This window comes from Acanthopagrus latus, chromosome 4 (genome assembly GCF_904848185.1).
Source record: "Acanthopagrus latus isolate v.2019 chromosome 4, fAcaLat1.1, whole genome shotgun sequence".
Taxonomy (NCBI): domain Eukaryota; kingdom Metazoa; phylum Chordata; class Actinopteri; order Spariformes; family Sparidae; genus Acanthopagrus; species Acanthopagrus latus.
Window position 1 is genome coordinate 29667237 of NC_051042.1, and position 17663 is coordinate 29684899.

The following is a 17663-nucleotide window of genomic DNA, read 5'->3' on the forward strand; positions in this document are numbered from 1 at the left end:
CAATTATTTATTTTGTATATACAGATTTTAAATATGTATAATAAATATGTGTGATGAAATTAGCTTGCACAGAGTTATTGCACAGTGCAGACTACAGGGTGAGGTCTATATGGTGCAGTGCTGGTTGTACACTCTGACAGCAGCAGGGAGCAAGGACCTGTGATACCTCTCCTTCACACACTTAGGGTGTATCAGTCTGTTGCTGAAGGAGCTGCCCAGTGCTGTGATAGTGTCCTGCATGGGGTGAGACTCCTGCACCAGCAGCGATGACAGCTTGTCCATCATTCTGCTTTCTCCCACCACCTACACTCTTGATAATTTTATCAAGTTTCCTCATGTCTGCTGCTGAGATGCTGCTGCTCCAGCAGACTACGCCATAGAAAATGGCTGATGCCACCACAGAGTCATAGAAAGTGGTCGGGAGTGATCTCTGCACTCCAAAGGACCTGAGCTTCCTCAGCAGATACAGTCTGCTCTGACCTTTCTTATATGTAGCTGCAGTGTGATCAGTCCAATCCAGTTTATTGTTAAGGTGGACTCCCAGGTACTTCTAAGATGTCACCATCTCAATGTCTGTTCCCAGGATGTTCACCTGTGTGCAGGTTTCTTTGTGCCTGCTGAAATCTCGGTGTCAGCTCAGCGTTGAGCTGGAGGTGGTTCCAGTGGCACCAGTCCACAAAGTCCTTGATGAGTTCTCTAAAGGCTCCGTCGTCCCTGTCCCCGATGAGGCTGACGATAGCAGAGTCGTCAGAGAACTTTTGTAGATGGCAGTGAGGTGGACTTCTATTGAGATCCTTTATTTAAGTAATGCATCTCAGCTCAGTGTATTTAAAGTTTGAAAAGTACAACAACCTTTAAATCTTTAAACCTTTAGATCTGACTTGCAATGTTCTATACATAAAGCTGGTGAATAAGGTAAAAAACAACCAAAAAATCCCCATGAAAATCATGTTACTTTAAAGTGAGACAAATACTAATAAAACTAATAACTAATAAAAGGCCAGGAAAACCAATTGACAATTATGGAGGGGGGCAAAGGAAATGGCCAAGTGGGTTTTTCAGGCTGTAAGCTGTGGTTTCTATGGCAGTCATAGTCATAGTGTATCCTACGAGCCCTTGTGCGTTCCCGCCATCTTACAGTTTATTCTGGTTGCAGAGGCCTTGTTGGTAGAAACATGCCCAACGTGTACATGTTTAGTTCGGGCCAAGTGGCCTGGCTAGGGACAAGCTCAGGGCCATGGTAGAAGCTAGCCTGATGCCGATAAAGTGGTTTGGGTCACTGCCCTCATCTGTCGCCACAACAAGATGAACTAGCAGACTCAGTAAGCTTGGTAACCAATTAAAACATATGGTTATGAAATAGGTAACGAAATAAATACATGCTTCAACAAAAAGCTGCATGAGTTCAGCTTGGAGTAATAATATGTGTATCCCTGAGATAATCTCACATAGGCAAAAAAAAAAAAAAAAGTCTTATTTATACAGGTAAAGTTTCCTAAAGTATTGATTATTTAAAGTGGATTACATAGACGAGGAACTAGAAAAGATGGATAAAAAATAACATTTTATCTATAAAATATGTCTATTATTATTTACCATCAGTCTAATTTGCTTTAACTGTTAAATGAATATTTTAAAATGTAAAAAAAATTGTAGGCTATTTGGAGAGACTGCACACATAGCTGAATCTAAATAGGATGAAGCATTCAGTGCAGAGTGGCTCCATCTTTTGTTTTGCCCTGTGATTTTAAAATGATTAAATAAATAATTAATCTGATGTCTTGTATTCTTTATGAAGCTATGATTTGAAATACACTTCTTTTTTTAGATTTACCAGACACATTAGGTGTATTTGCACAAACTATTGGTATCGGATCTGAATCGCCAATACCAGCCTGAATTTTACTCAGTATCGGATCGGAAAGGAAATCGGTGGTATCAAACATCACTAGTCTGCAGAAAATCTTACGGTAAACATATGGGTTTCTTTCGAGGTATAAGAAGTTCAGAACAGGAAACTTAATACAAACACAACATTTTTGTGAGAGCAGTTCACTCGCAGTCATGTTAGACACCTCAATAAACACGTGGACCATTATCTCCTCGTGCCTGCTGTGTCGACACACTTGATCGCTGTATGAAACCAAAGTAAAAACAGAATTCACTGATTAGCAAACACACTTTTTACTGACAGCCATTTCACGTAGTGTTCCTGAGCCCATGTAGTGATATTAAATGATGCGTTGCCATTAAATGCAGCATATATTTACGCAAATAAATGAGTTGGGGTGGTATTTGCATTTTCCTTTTAGTTAGTTATGTGCGTGCAAATATGCTCTCAGTAACATTTGTGTAGCTTTGATTTTCATTTCAGTTGACACAAACGTTTTAGTTTAATTTAAGTAAACTATAATAGCTTTGTTACAAACAAGCACATAAGGAACAAAAGTACAGACATTCAGTAAACGCATGCATGAACAAGCTTGAACCCATGTTGCTTTTGTTTGTTTGAATGTCACAGGGCCCCACACAATGCACAGGAAGTGTTATTATTTGCATATTTACTCTTTGAGCTGTCTGAGTTGTGGGCAGACACCTTTTTACAGGGTTTCACATGGTGCTGTGTAGAGTCTATGGCTGTCACACTGCTTGGAATCATGCATCCCATCACCATTCTTCTGTGTAAGTACAACTCATATGTTTAACTATCTTATTGTTTGTGTTTATAATTGTGCAGTTACGTGGGGAAAGGTTCAACTTCACTTCTTGTTTTTCTTCCAAGGTGCTCTTGCTAATCAGGTCAGGTCAACTACTGGTGAGTTTTTGATTGTGAGCGAACATCTGCATCTTAATGTGACTGTTTTGTGTCATGTATCAATCCAAGCGCCTGTCTCTGTTTCAGCTAACCAATTAGCAGATATTCTACCTGCAAAGATCCTGGTCCAACGAAAAACTATAAGCGAGAATAATGACCTGTATGTGACCTGCAGCACAGTTGGGTTCAAGAAACAAAACCAGGTTTATGTTTATTTATGTCAGAATGATGTTGGGCTCAGAAAACAGCTGCAGAAGCAGGATAATGATGATAGCATCTTCATTATAAAAAGGGTTGGTCTTCATCACAGTGGAAATTACAGCTGTGTTTTCTCCAGTACGGAGTATGAGCCTCACCAGGTAGCCATGAGAGGCGACAACGTCATTCAGATTCAGGTAATAGGTAAGGATTTTCATTCCTTTGAGAGCTTTGTCAATCTTAGTTCCCTGCACTCATTTCATCCTCCTGCTGCACAGCCAATTATGTCCCTGCAGATATTTCAGTGGCCGGGCCGTCCACTGTCAGCGAGGGAGAGGACGTTGAGCTCAGATGTAGTGTTTCTACCAGCCTGCAAACACTTGATGAATGTCAGTTCATCCACTCCTACCTAATGAAGAATGAGAGCATCGTCCAAGTGGGAGAGTTTAGCGTCGCACGGATGGAGGTGGCTTTCACCATCGACTGTGCCGTCATGAGGGATTCGGGTCATTACAGCTGTGTGGTGCTGCCCTCCAGCTGCATCCAGGAGCACAAGATAACACTGCAAGGAAATAACGCAGTATTACTCGAGGTCAAATGTGAGTGCATATAGATATAGCAGTTTTAAAGTTTTACATTTTTACAGTTTGGGCTGACGTGTCTGCTTTCCAGACTATTTGTTCCTCCAAGTGATGGTCTTCAGTTCAGTGATATTCCTGATTTTATTACTGACCCTGTGTCTGTGTTGCATCAACAAATCAGGTCAGATGATCAGACTCAACTTTGCAGTCATCATTTTGTGGTTAACATCCATTTTGATTCTCCTGATTTTATTTCTTTCTCATTTAACAGGCTGCTCAGTTTTGTGCAAACCACGGTGAGCGTTAATCCAGTCTGACTCATGCTGGCTGATCTATCATCAAATAAAACCTCATAAACAAACAGTTTCTGGCATTTACTCCTCAGTAATGTGTGCTCAGAGATATTTTCAGGATGCTTATTGTGCCATGCAGAATGTTTACAGTGAACTGAGTGTGAATCAAACAGAGCCGAGTTGATCAGAGTGTTTGCGTATTTACCTCGAGTTGTGTTTTCTCACAGGGTGGCGACTCTGCCGGCAGATACAGAGATGTTAGAGGAGCAGCTGGAGCAGACAGAGGGAGATGATCTGGAATCACAAGATGGTATGTTGATAAAGTGATTACAGAGAAGGCAAGCTCTGGGGAGCATGTAACGAAATTACCTATGAAGACTTTAAAAAGAAAACACTAGCTACATTCTGATCTGTAAAGAAAAAACCCTCTCAGGATGTATGAAACATCAGGGATGATTGTTTTTTTTTACATTTACTTCAATTGATTAAAATCTTTCCCCCAACTAACTCCTTATGTGGAGTTAAATATAGGAGAAAAAATAATCACACGGTCATCCAAAGGAACAGGAGTTCCTCATAATGACAGAAAAATGTATTTCTTTCTTCTCTCTTTTATATGTTTTAAAAATATTGTATTTTGCAATTAACAGAAGATTCTTTCAGCGTGGAGGAGGAGGAAGAAGAAGAGTAAGACTATAATTTAATTTTAATACAAATAATTACCTCAGATGTGGGGAGGTTTACTTTATTGTGCTATAGTTTAATTTCATAAACAGAGTGATAAATTACACTTACTTAACCTATTTTATTTAACTTCTGTTATTATTAGATGTCTACGGTTGATGTTATGAAATGTTATGATTTTATAGCATAATTCCATAATTCCAAGGTAAATGTTTTATTGTAATATTTATTCCACTACATTTATTTCAGTCAGTAGTTACTTTGCAAATTGCATGCTGCATCAAGGAGCACATTTTTGATACATTAGTTCATCAGTAACACAATTGAAAAAAATGATCAGATCTGATAATCAAACAAGTTGATAATCTGTACCCCTATTGTACAGTGTATATACAGTATATACAGGTAAATCCATGTGTAATTTATTCATACATTTAATAGTGAAGTATGTTCATTGCTCAAAAATTACTTTTGATACTTAATTTCAGTATCAGATCCTTTCCACCTTTTACTCAAGTAAACATGTTGTCTTTGAATTAACTCAAGCATGACTTTTGGGAACTTTATACAACAATGATTATTTTTCAATGTGTTGCTACCAAACCAGAAAAAAAAAAAAAAACAAAAAAAAAACGCATCAGTATGATGTTACAACTTAATAGGTCACTATCATGATAAGTTGTTCTTGGTGTTATGACAAGATATTTTTACATTCATCCATCACACAAACATATTACAATGTACCCAGAAGCTTTTCTTTGTGTAACGATATAGTAGTGACATGTTTTATATTACAACAAAAGGTTATCTGAGGTATCACAAAACCTTTCACATTATAATGAGATAGTCAAGACATTATGATTATAAACTGAAGTAAGCGGAAAAGTTTCTTGGAGTAAGACGAGTTTGCACTTCATAATAATGTGAAAATATCTTACCTTTAACACAATCTAAAGTCATACTGATTAAAAAAAAACAACCCTTTTCTATAAACAGCCATTTATTTTTATTATTATTATTATCATTAATACTTCTACTATTAATATTACTATTGCCAACCATTTCTTAGGTTTGGGAGCAATGCTGCTGAGGACTCTGAGGAGGATTATGATAATTTGGAGGGAGTGTACAGTGTTGCAGGTAGGTCATGAACTACTTTCTGCTCTTACACAAGTAGTTTTTTTTATCACCTATATAAACCTTTTGATTTCTGACATGCAGATGAGAGGGAGAAAGACTATGATGACATTGATCTGGTGTGTGCCACCTGACATATATTGAGTGTGTAAGGTACTGTAAAATCTCTAGTTAAAATGCAGTATTCTCATACTCAGGGGACAGAAAGTGGGAGAATTAAGACATGATAAAGTCATCGTCTTAGAAGCGAATAAGAGCTGTGGTGAGCAGGTCTTTCTGTCAGTGAGGTTTCCAGTTGGTGCAGGAAAACCACAGTAACATTCATAGCTGCACGGTGGATGTGAATAGCATTTTGTGGCCTCCTTTCTCACTCACAAGAGCTAATTCTCTCATGACCACAGGGTCCAGAAAAAGGAGTCGAATTAAGCAGCCCACGGCCTAACTGTGAACTTTTCTCCACAGATGACCCCCCTGGCAGCCCGCCTGCAGCGTTCTTGTACACCATGTCCGTCAAGAAGAAGAAGAAGAGAACACCGGATCCAGAGTGAACTTGATTTCACCATCAGTTTAATGGATAACAGTGCAGATGTTGTTGTTGCATTGATGGATTGTACTTTGTATTGAACACATTCAGTCTGACGCATCTGCTCTCTGTTGTTTCTGCTGTCCAAAGCACATATTCTTGGCTTAGTACGATATTATGTGCTTTTCAAGTAAAAGTCCTGCATAAAGAGGCACAAGTGTCCACTGTGAATGTGTTCATACATATTTCATTGTTGTTAATGACTGATAGTTATAATCATTGTTGGTTGTCATTCATTGACTTTTGCTGTAGAGGACAAAAAAGCCACTTCACAAACCTGTTTCCTCTTTCTTCTTTTTTGCTATTATTTGTGAAACATAGTAGAATTTTACCTCTCTCGGCATCAAGTCTTATTTAAATAATCCCATCTGAGGAGTTTATGTAGAGTACATGCTTATCATGTGTTGCTTCAACTGCTATAATATTAATCTGCATATTAAATGTGCACTGTGTAGTTTCTTCTGTGTTTCGTCTCGTCAAAGTTCCCTGAAAATGTGTAAATATGGTGGAGTGAAACGCACAATATTTCTCCCTGAATTTGGAGAAAATTGACTTATTTAAGATTTCCACCAATCAAACATGATCTGTGGATGATGACTACAGGCACAGAATTAAACTACAAAAGCTGTTTTATCTAACAAGTTATATATGGAAATATTAAATGATGCCATTGTTAAAACAGGTAGTTGTGCTATTTTATCTGGATGCTTTTCAGCACTTTTTAGCCAAAACGTCCTGAAAGAGTGAAGTTTACACATGGATGATGACTTGCACTTCATATGTGGGCCATCATTGTTTATTTGATTGTTTTATAATGATTGAACACTGTGCAGCCGCCTGCACTTATTGTCCCAGTGTACCCTTATGAAAGTTTAACCAAAGTCTTCTGTGACCTTATCTGATAAGAGAAAAGGACTGTAATGATTCACTACATTCTTTACTGCTGCAGCTCCTTTAGGAAATACAGCAGAGCAGAATGAAGTTAACGCTTTGAGGGAGAGGGAGCAGCTGTGCATTGCTGTAAAATAAAATTAGAGAAATAAAAATAAAAACCTTCACTGGGGCTAAAACTGTTTTTAAAAAGATTTTCGCTGTCATCTCCCAATCTGAACATGTGAGGTCACCTTACTTGCAATGAGCATTTCTAAAAAGCTTGCTCTGGTTTATTATATTATTATAATATTATTATTAGGGTTTATTTGCTACACATGATAAGAAAACTGCACTGCAAATTCAGCGGGGGCTCTGGTATGCAACCTAACCATAATCCCCTGCTGCACCTCAAGGGAAGGAACTGTATACCCATAAAACATCTGTTTTAGGGTTGTTTTCCTGTTTTTAATAAAAAAATTATACCACAGAGGACACTTTTAATATACAGTTAGATTTTTATTTTTGATATCTTTTAGCTTATTGGCTAATCTTGAAAGAGTCCACATTAAAAAAACATTCAAGTATACAACAGTTCATTAATATGAAGCACATTATTGTTGATATACACGCATCATATCATACAGCATACATGCACACATTGAACCTACGTATGTTTCCACATGATCTAATATGAAATACACATGATCATCTACATTGCTCACATTAATAACACATCAATACTCCACAACCTAACAACAATACAGCATTATCATAATGACTACATTTTACTATCAGCAGATCAATGGCAGTACTGCTCTAAAGATTTAGCGTTCAACATGTAATGATCAAGACTTGACGCTTTTCTGTTAATTGAGCAAAAATCTGAAACATGATACTGGAGTAGAAAGCGCAGGCGTGACAGTCTTGTCAACTATAATTCATTTTGCATTTCAGGCTTTTCTCAAGACCTTCACATCTGAAAACAAAATGGGGGGAACAGCAATCGCTGCAACACACCAAAAAAGACAGAACTACATCCACAGATTGGACACCTCAAACAAATAGTATATAATTTTCAAGATTAATGCATCTTCATATTGATAGTGGTGCATTTTTATCCATTTAATGTAAAAATGTACATCCCTTGAATGATTAGTCACGTTTGGCTTTATGTTTACACATTGTAGTGTATAAACACCTGATCAAGAGAAAAATGGTACAAAGCACGAGCAGCACAGCTCCGGCCAGGAACAGAACTACATCCACAGAGTGGTAGGAATACCAGGGCAGCCTGTAGGACTCTGTTCTCAGGTGAGCTGCACCTTTGTGTCTCATGACGAACTCTATCCAGAAGAGAGCGGTATCCATCGGCTTCATCGGTGTGTCTCTGTGCAGCCTGGACAGTCTCTGCATGTTCATCCTGTACGAGGGCTCATTCAGGACTTCCTGTATGGCCTTCAGGAAGTTGTCGTCTTTGTCCACTGTAGCGATGGATAGAATCTTAGCTCCTCCTCTTTCTTTCAGGCGCAGCAGGTTGTCGTACTGGTCAAAAAACAAGGGCAGACCCACAACTGGGACTCCGTGATAAAGAGCTTCTTGAACGCTGTTTGTTCCTCCATGGGCCACAAATAATTTCATCTTTGGATGTCCTAAAAGATCATTCTGTGGCATCCAGTCAACTAGTAAAGTGTTGTTGCCCAGACTGGCTGGTCTGTCACCTGTATGCCTCCAGATGACTTTCTGAGGTAATCGGGCAAAAGCTGCAGCCATCTCATTTGTCATGTCAGCAGGAAGTTCACTCACAAAAGTCCCCATGGACATGATGATGACTCCATGTTCTCCTGAACTCTGCACAAACTCCTCCAGGTGTTCAGGTAAAGGTTCAGCAGGTTTACACTGGAACCCTCCCATGTACACAACATTAGGCATGGTGGGACGAGGGAACTCAAACACAAAGTCCACTCTCATGAGCCACAGGTCTGCTCCCTTCAGAAGGTCACTATATCTGACTTCTGGGCCAAAGAACTTGTCACAAACTGCTTGATACTGAGGGTCAATTAAAAATACATCCTGAGCTTTCCAAATGACAAAGAACATTAGATTTTTGACTCTTTCTATGAAAGTCATTTTGTCTGACAGTCTGGAGCCAGTAATTGGTATATGAGATAAAGGAGACGGTGCAACAACCAAATGCCCCTCTGCACCTGTTATCCACCGCACGTTATAGACCAGAGGTAGTTTAAGAGCATGAGCCAACATTATACCTGCCCCCCATGCTGGGTCAATAAGGACCAGATCGTACTCTCTCTCCTTTAAAATATTCATTAAGTCTTTATCTTCAAACATGTCAGTCGCCATTTTGCACATTATTCTATGTACGTTAATGATTGCATTAGAAATCTCAACCTGTAAATTTGCAAAGCTCAAAAGTGAGCTTCCTCCCCTCCCTATAGCAATCATCCTTTTCAGGATCGGGTTCACAAACTCATGATTAAAGGCTTCAGTGACGGGAACTGTGATTGTCTTGTAATGCAGAGAGTCGTCCTTGATGTACCAGCTTTTATTGGTTCGTATCACATCAACAGAGTGTCCTCGAGAGTGGAGGGCTTTGATCAAGATGTCCATGTTCACCCAGTGGCTTCCCTCAGCAGGGACGACCAGAATCTTACCTCCATGACAAATTCTCCATAACACAAATACCACAGAAAATAAGAGAAGAAAAGTGACATTTCCATGTGGAGGCATCCTTAAAATGAAGGGAGAAAATCAATAAATTAATCATTATCAGCTCATGGCTATTACAAGCCATGAAAACCATAAAATGCAATTAAAGCCATTTTAAATATAAAAGGAAATTCATATTAAATCACAGGCAAGATGAGCTGTATTACATACCTGTAATATATGAAAGAGCTCCAAGCATGTGCCTCAATGTTGCAGTGAAGCACCAGCAGTATGTTGAATAAATTACCAAAAAGTCCAGGAAAATTACATGAATTGATAAAAGATTAGCTGTTATTTGAGTTTTTTTCTTCTGGCATGGATGACAGTTCTTCCACTGTGTGGAAAAAATATGTTGCAGCAGCTTATTTGTACCGCCTTGTGTGCTTTCTGCTCTGAATACATTAACACTAAGTAGCATGCTCCCTTAAGTGTTTGTAATGAATAACATTCTCTTCTTAGAGGAGGCTTTTCAAGGGGTTTGTATGCTCATACAAAGTCTACATCAGGATTGAAAGCCTTTATCCTTCGAAGTCTGTGAGAGTCAAGATGGTCAATTCATAGCAATGTAACAAACAATATTGTGTGCCTCACATCAAAATCAGTAACCAAGGTTACTGACAAACAAAAAGTAGGTATCTGATAGGAATTTTCAGGATTAACTAAACAATTCTAAATATGACTGGGGAAAGTATCGGAGAGATTTGTCCTACTTTGTATTAACTGCATGTCCTCCCTTCATTGTCCACATTGGGACACTAATATGCCCATTTATTTGTTCATATACTTTTGTAGAAAAAGAACAGAATGGTGTCAAGAGCCTTGTCATTTTTTATTACATCTTCTTTTCAAACATTTCTCAAGACATACACATCTTAAAAGCAACAGAGAAGGAAAAGTAATTGCTGCAATAGTCGCCAAAAAAGACAGAACTACATCCACAGAGTGGACAATTCAAACAAATAGTATATAATCCTCAAGATTAACAAAATGCATCTTCCTACTGACACACTAGTGCATTTTTATCCATTTAATGTAAAAAATGTACATCCCTTGAATGATTAGTCACGTTTGGCTTTACGTTTACACATTGTAGTGTATAAACACCTGATCAAGAGAAAAATGGTACAAAGCACGAGCAGCACAGCTCCGGCCAGGAACAGAACTACATCCACAGAGTGGTAGGAATACCAGGGCAGCCTGTAGGACGCCGGTCTCAGGTGAGCTGCACCTTTGTGTCTCATGACGAACTCTATCCAGAAGAGGGCGGTATCCATCGGCTTCATCGGTGTGTCTCTGTGCAGCCTGGACAGTCTCTGCATGTTCATCCTGTACGAGGGCTCATTCAGGACTTCCTGTATGGCCTTCAGGAAGTTGTCGTCTTTGTCCACTGCATTAAGGGTGAGAATCTTAGCTCCTCCTCTCTCTTTCAGGCGCAGCAGGTTGTCGTATTGGTCGAAAAAAACAGGCAGACCCACAACTGGGACTCCGTGAAAAAGAGCTTCTTGAACGCCATTTGTTCCTCCATGGGCCACAAATAGTTTTGTCTTTGGATGTCCTAAAAGATCATTCTGTGGCATCCAGTCGACTATTAAGGTGTTGTTGCCCTGACTGGCTGGTCTGTCACCTTTATGCCTCCAGATGACTTTCTGAGGTAATCGGGCAAAAGCTGCAGCGATCTCATTTGTCATGTCAGCAGGAAGTTCATTCACAAAAGTCCCCATGGACATGATGATGACTCCATGTTCTCCTGAACTCTGCACAAACTCCTCCAGGTGTTCAGGTAAAGGTTCGGCAGGTTTACACTGGAACCCTCCCATGTACACAACATTAGGCATGGTGGGACGAGGGAACTCAAACACAAAGTCCACTCTCATGAGCCACAGGTCTGCTCCCTTCAGAAGGTCACTATATCTGACTTCTGGGCCAAAGAACTTGTCACAAACTGCTTGATACTGAGGGTCGACTAATAATGCATCCTGAACTTTCCAAATGCCAAAGAAAATGAGATTTTTGAGTCTCTGCACAAAAGTCATTTTGTCTGACAGTCCAGAGCCAAACATCGGAATATAAGATAAAGGAGACGGTGCAACAACCAAATGCCCCTCTGCGCCTGTTATCCACCGCACATTATAGACCAGAGGTAGTTTAAGAGCATGAGCCAACATTATACCTACCCCCCATGTTGGGTCAGTAAGGACCAGATCGTACTCTCTCTCCTTTAAACTATTCATGAAGTCTTTATCTTCAAACATGTCAGTTGTCATTTTGGATATCATTCTATGCATGTTAATCTTTGTATTAGAAAATTCAACCTGCAAACTCACAAAGCTCAACAGTGAGCTCTCTCTTACTATAACGATCATCCTTTTCAGGATCGGGATAACAAAGTCATGATTAAAGGCTTCAGTGACGGGAAATGTGATTGTCTTGTAGTGCGGAGAGTCGTCCTTGATGTACCAGCTTTCATTGGCTCGTATCACATCAACAGAGTGTCCTCGAGAGTGGAGGGCTTTGATCAAGATGTCCATGTTCACCCAGTGGCTTCCCTCAACAGGCACAACCAGAATCTTCCCCCCGTGACAAATTCTCCATGACAAGAACATGATGGAGAATATGAGAAGAAAAGTGACATTCCCATGTGGAGGCATCTTTAACATGAAGGGAAAAAAAATCAATAAATAAAAACATTGTTAGCTTATAGATATTACAAAGTATAAATGCCATAAAATGAAATTAAAGTCATTTTAAATATAATGGGAAATTCAGTAATATTAAATCACAGGCAAGCTGAGCTGTATAACATACCTGTACTACATGAACGTGCTCCAAGCATGTGTCTCAATGTTGCAGTGAAGCACCAGAGCTACCACTGAATAAATAACCACAAAGTCAAGGAAAGGTTACATAAGTTGATTAAAGATTAGCTGTTATTCGAGTTCTTCCACCGTGTGGAAAAAAAAATCGTTGCAGCTACTTATTTAGATCTTTGTGTGATTTCTGCTCTGAATACATTAACACTAAGTAGCATGCTCCCTTCAGTGTTGGTAATGAATAACATTCTCTTCTTAGAGGTGCCTTTTCAAAGGTTTGTATGCTCATACAAAGTCTACATCAGGATTGGAAGCCTTTATCCGTCGAAGTCTGTGAGAGTCAAGATGGTTGATATAACATATACTAATGTAACAAACAATACTGTGTGCCTCACATCAAAATCAGTAACCAAGGTGGCTGACAAACCAAAAGTAATATCTGATAGGAATTTTCAGGATTAACTAAACAATTCTAAATATGACTGCAGAAAGTTTCGGAAAGATTTGCCCAACTCTGTATTTACTGCATGTCCTTCATTAATTCACCACAGTGAGAGACAAATATGCCCATTTATTTGTTTATATACTTTTGTACAACAAGAACAGAGCCTTGTCATTTTTTATTAAGTTTTCTTTTCAAACATTTCTCAAGACATACACATCTTATGAACAAAGAGGGAAAAGTAATCATTGCAATGGTCGCCAAAAAAGACAGAACTACATCCACAGAGTGGACACTTAAGACAAATAGTATATAATTCTCAAGGTTATCAAAATTCATCCATATATTGACAGTGGATTTTTATTCTTTTAATGTAAAAGATGCACATTAAATGATTGAATGATTAGTCACGTTTGGCTTTACGTTTACACATTGTAGTGTATAAACACCGGATTGAGAGGAAAATGGTACAAAGCATGAGCAGCACAGCTCCGGCCAGGAACAGAACTACATCCACAGAGTGGTAGGAATACCAGGGCAGCCTGTAGGACTCTGTTCTCAGGTGAGCTGCACCTTTGTGTCTCATGACGAACTCTATCCAGAAGAGGGCGGTATCCATCGGCTTAATCGGTGTGTCTCTGTGCAGCCTGGACAGTCTCTGCATGTTCATCCTGTACGAGGGCTCATTCAGGACTTCCTGTATGGCCTTCAGGAAGTTGTCGTCTTTGTCCACTGCGTTGAGGGTGAGAATCTTAGCTCCTCCTCTTTCTTTCAGACGCAGCAGGTTGTCGTACTGGTCAGAAAACAAGGGCAGACCCAAAACTGGGACTCCGTGATAAATAGCCTCTAGAAGTCCATTTGTTCCTCCATGGGCCACAAATAACTTCATCTTTGGATGTCCTAAAAGATCATTCTGTGGCATCCAGTCAACTAGTAAAGTGTTGTTGCCCAGACTGGCTGGTCTGTCACCTGTATGCCTCCAGATGACTTTCTGAGGCAATCTGGCAAAAGCTGCAGCCATCTCATTTGTCAAGTCAGCAGGAAGTTCACTCACAAAAGTCCCCATGGACATGAAGATGACTCCATGTTCTCCTGAACTCTGCACAAACTCCTCCAGGTGTTCAGGTAAAGGTTCAGCAGGTTTACACTGGAACCCTCCCATGTACACAACATTAGGCATGGTGGGACGAGGGAACTCAAACACAAAGTCCACTCTCATGAGCCACAGATCTGCTCCCCTCAGAAGGTCACTATATCTGACTTCTGGGCCAAAGAACTTGTCACAAACTGCTTGATACTGAGGGTCGACTAATAATGCATCCTGAACTTTCCAAATGACATAGACCATTTGATTTAAGACTCTCTGCATGAAAGTCATTTTGTCTGACAGTTTGGAGCCAGTCATTGGAATATAAGATAAAGGAGACGGTGCAACAGCCAAATGCCCCTCTCCGCTAGTTACCCACCGCACGTTATAGACCAGAGGTAGTTTAAGAGCATGAGCCAACATTATACCAACCCCAATCATTGGGTCAGTAAGGACCAGATCATACTCACTCTCCTTTAAACTATTCATTAAGTCTTTATCTTCAAAAATGATGGTCGCCATTTTGCACATTATTCTCTGTAAGTTAATCATTGTATAAGAAAGCTCAGAAAGCAAACCGGCAATGGTCAAAAGTGAAGTTTTACCCCTCTCTATGTCAATCATCCTTTTCAGGATCGGGTTCACAAAGTCATGATTAAAGGCTTCAGTGACGGGAACTGTGATTGTCTTGTAGTGCGGAGAGTCGTCCTTGATGTACCAGCTTTTATTGGCTCGTACCACATCGACAGAGTGTCCTCGAGAGTGGAGGGCTTTGATCAAGATGTCCATGTTCACCCAGTGGCTTCCCTCAGCAGGGACAACCAGAATCTTACCTCCATGACAAATTCTCCAAAACAAGAGCAAGATAGAAAAGAAGAGAAGAAAAGTGACATTTCTATGTGGAGGCATCTTTACCCTGAGGAGGAAAAAACATAAAGATAATGTTGTATTTTTTGTCAAATTAGGCAAAAACTAGAAATAATATGGTATTTATTACACCATGAAAACAACAACGTCATACCCTACACTGACTAAATGAATAACACATAACAATCAAAGTCTTATTTCAATTGACATTTAAACTGGAATTACAGTAAACACATAGTAACACCCTAATTATAAACCATACACTTAAGTAATGCTGTAATTGCAAACCACATATAATACCTTCTTAGGCCTAAAATACAGTATTATCCCAAATTATACTCGAATTTAAATCCAAAGAGGGGATTTTAATAGACTATTACACACTATTTTATAAGATCATGCCATTATAAATGAAATGCAATGTAATATCAGATCAAAAATACATTTATTAGACGCTGTTTTATCATTATTACCAAATAATGAATCACGGGCTGTCAAGTTTTGAACTGAGTTCAGAGTGAGACTTTGGCGGCAGCAGCAGGGGTGGGGACGGGGATCTGATCTCATAAATGACACATAAATTCGTACAAATAAAAATATTTATTTAACATATTGTAGTGCATGTATGTGTGTGTGTGAGTGTGTGTGTGAGTGAGAGAGAGATAGATATAATGGTTAGTGTTGTTTATTGTAGGTGTTGGTGGCAGGTTTTGAGGCCTGGCTGCACCTCCTGAGGTACGATGCCTCCAGCCTCAAGGAGCCTGTTGAGGGTCACTCTGGTGGTAAAGCTTTTCTCCTACCAGACGGAGAACTGAAAGAGACATAGCAAATTAAATACAGGTAGTTTGAACAATATTTCAGAATTAAAATCACTTTTTATTTGCCAAATGCATCAGGTAGACACATGAATTTGACTTGGCAATCAGCACTTTAACTCAAAACTAGACAGATAAACGGTAAGTGCACATACATTCAGCAAAATATGCACAATAAGTGCAAGTGGATGAAGGTATTCCTCTATGTAAGCATGCTATTTTACCCACAGACTACACTGTATGCCTACATACATTTTATGCCTTTATCCATCACATCAGAGATATCATCCAACTCATAACGACAATCTTCCCAAAACGCATATTTGAGGCAAATGAGTATACAAGTTTATCTCCTTATGTGAGACTTAAAAACATTACTTAAGTGTCTGAATAGCTGCTGAAATTAGCAGGGATTCAACTGGCTAGCTAGAATAGTTCACACACTCTGGTCAAACTGTTAGCTAACATTACTGATTACTAACTTCCTGGACACAATATTACCCAGCAACCGAAACCAAATGATGAGGTGACTTACTGTACTCACAGGATATGGTCTTCTCCCATGTCGATCAGTCTGTAGCTAGATGTGAATCGATGCAACAGGTGTCCCCTTCTGTAGCTACCTCATGGAGCGTCTGAACCTTCATAGCTAAATCTTACCTGGATAAAGCAATGCTATTTTTTGATTGGCTGATGGTTAGATATGATCTTTTTTTTTTATTTGCTGGTACGTGACAGGCGACTTCTGACGTCTACGGGGAACCCACTTGATTCCTACCTGTTCCACTGTTGTAAAAACTTGGTGGGCAGTATCATGGAAATTTCTCGGCACAAGAAAAACAAGGTGTGGCGTGTGAGCGGGTTGAAATGCGTGAGACTTGAGAGCTTTGAGTTAGCACTTTATCAGACTGTCTTGGAGGGCAATTTGTAAAATATTACAAGAAAACTGTACAGCAAAATTAAACAAGTTTTCTTCCCACCTATTATACCGTTATGAGACTTTCTTTCATGTCACGTGTTATGTCGAGTTTTTGCCTAATTTCAAACAAATTACTTACTGTGAACTAACGTTTTTTATGGTATAACTGGCTTTGCTAACCGTCTATAAAGTCCATATTATTTAATGAGTTGTTTTCCCCCTAACTTGATACAAAGCATGGCTTATTACATTAGTGTACTCTAAAAAAAACTGCGAGCACATTTCTTTGAAATCGGTATTCAGTGTGTGTACCAAAATATTCGTGATGTAGTATTTCTACCCGTTCGTACCTGCAGTAGCAGCCGCGGCGGGCAGCGGGCGCACAGGAAGTGACGCGTGCTTTCGGCGACAGAGGGGAGAGCCAAGAGGACCACACAACCTGCCTTCTCAGAATGCCTGCATGTAATGATTGACTATCGATAACGAAGCAATTGCGAAGCAAAAACGTAAGGGGCGCACGTAAACTATAGCAGAGTACAATACAACTTTGTTCTGCAACAATACGGAGCATGAGGAGGAGGTGGTTGTTTTATGGAGAAGCGTGGGAGGGCACAGGGCACGAAAAGTGCTCATATATATAAGGGCTCCAGGTGAAGTGTCACCAGATCAGATTAAAAAGAGGGCGTGGAGAGCCTGACCGTCTGTATCTGAAAACTATGTAAACCAGAGGTCATTTCAGAATGTTTCCCCAGCATAAGAGGAACACTGTCACCCTTACTCTAACAACCTGTAATAATAAAAAATAAATAATAATAAAATAAATCGGAGGAAAGTT

General features: G+C 39.5%; 3 protein-coding genes and 1 long non-coding RNA gene across 16 annotated transcripts; 2 read left to right on the plus strand and 2 right to left on the minus strand.

The window, feature by feature from the left end:
• Positions 1–2583: 2583 nt before the first annotated feature.
• On the plus strand, positions 2584–4229 carry LOC119017625. Of its 6 annotated transcripts, XM_037094412.1 has the most exons (6): positions 2584–2682; positions 2783–2815; positions 2903–3217; positions 3292–3612; positions 3686–3890; positions 4115–4229. In XM_037094412.1, the coding sequence occupies exons 1-6, from the start codon at positions 2634–2636 to the stop codon at positions 4212–4214; spliced, it is 1023 nt and encodes a 340-aa protein (XP_036950307.1). In that variant the 5' UTR covers positions 2584–2633; the 3' UTR covers positions 4215–4229. The 6 variants fall into 6 exon arrangements, 5 of the variants coding, with proteins under 5 accessions (XP_036950307.1, XP_036950303.1, XP_036950306.1 ...); XM_037094408.1 differs by having other exon boundaries at positions 2598–2682; positions 2783–3217; XM_037094411.1 differs by having other exon boundaries at positions 2672–3217; positions 3686–3775; positions 3866–3890.
• Positions 3439–17248, minus strand: LOC119017620 (UDP-glucuronosyltransferase 2C1-like). 8 transcript variants are annotated; one of them, XR_005074494.1, is made up of 3 exons: positions 17179–17248; positions 4093–4181; positions 3439–3575 (listed from the first exon to the last, which is right to left on the minus strand). XR_005074494.1 is itself a non-coding variant. In XM_037094398.1 (3 exons), exon 3 carries the CDS (start codon positions 15134–15136, stop codon positions 13544–13546), a length of 1593 nt encoding a protein of 530 aa, XP_036950293.1. In that variant the 5' UTR covers positions 15137–15905; positions 16445–16569; positions 17179–17196; the 3' UTR covers positions 13300–13543. The 8 variants fall into 8 exon arrangements, 7 of the variants coding, with proteins under 7 accessions (XP_036950298.1, XP_036950292.1, XP_036950297.1 ...); XM_037094398.1 differs by lacking the exons at positions 3439–3575; positions 4093–4181 and adding exons at positions 13300–15905; positions 16445–16569 and having other exon boundaries at positions 17179–17196; XM_037094401.1 differs by lacking the exons at positions 3439–3575; positions 4093–4181; positions 17179–17248 and adding exons at positions 13300–15143; positions 15822–15905; positions 16454–17161.
• LOC119017627 lies at positions 4539–7590 on the plus strand. The gene is made up of 3 exons (XR_005074496.1): positions 4539–4574; positions 5641–5711; positions 6171–7590. It is a non-coding gene; the product is annotated as an uncharacterized LOC119017627 (long non-coding RNA).
• LOC119017624 (UDP-glucuronosyltransferase 2C1-like) lies at positions 7655–10550 on the minus strand. The gene is made up of 2 exons (XM_037094406.1): positions 10060–10550; positions 7655–9910 (listed from the first exon to the last, which is right to left on the minus strand). Exon 2 carries the CDS (start codon positions 9907–9909, stop codon positions 8317–8319), a length of 1593 nt encoding a protein of 530 aa, XP_036950301.1. The 5' UTR covers position 9910; positions 10060–10550; the 3' UTR covers positions 7655–8316.
• Positions 17249–17663: the final 415 nt, after the last annotated feature.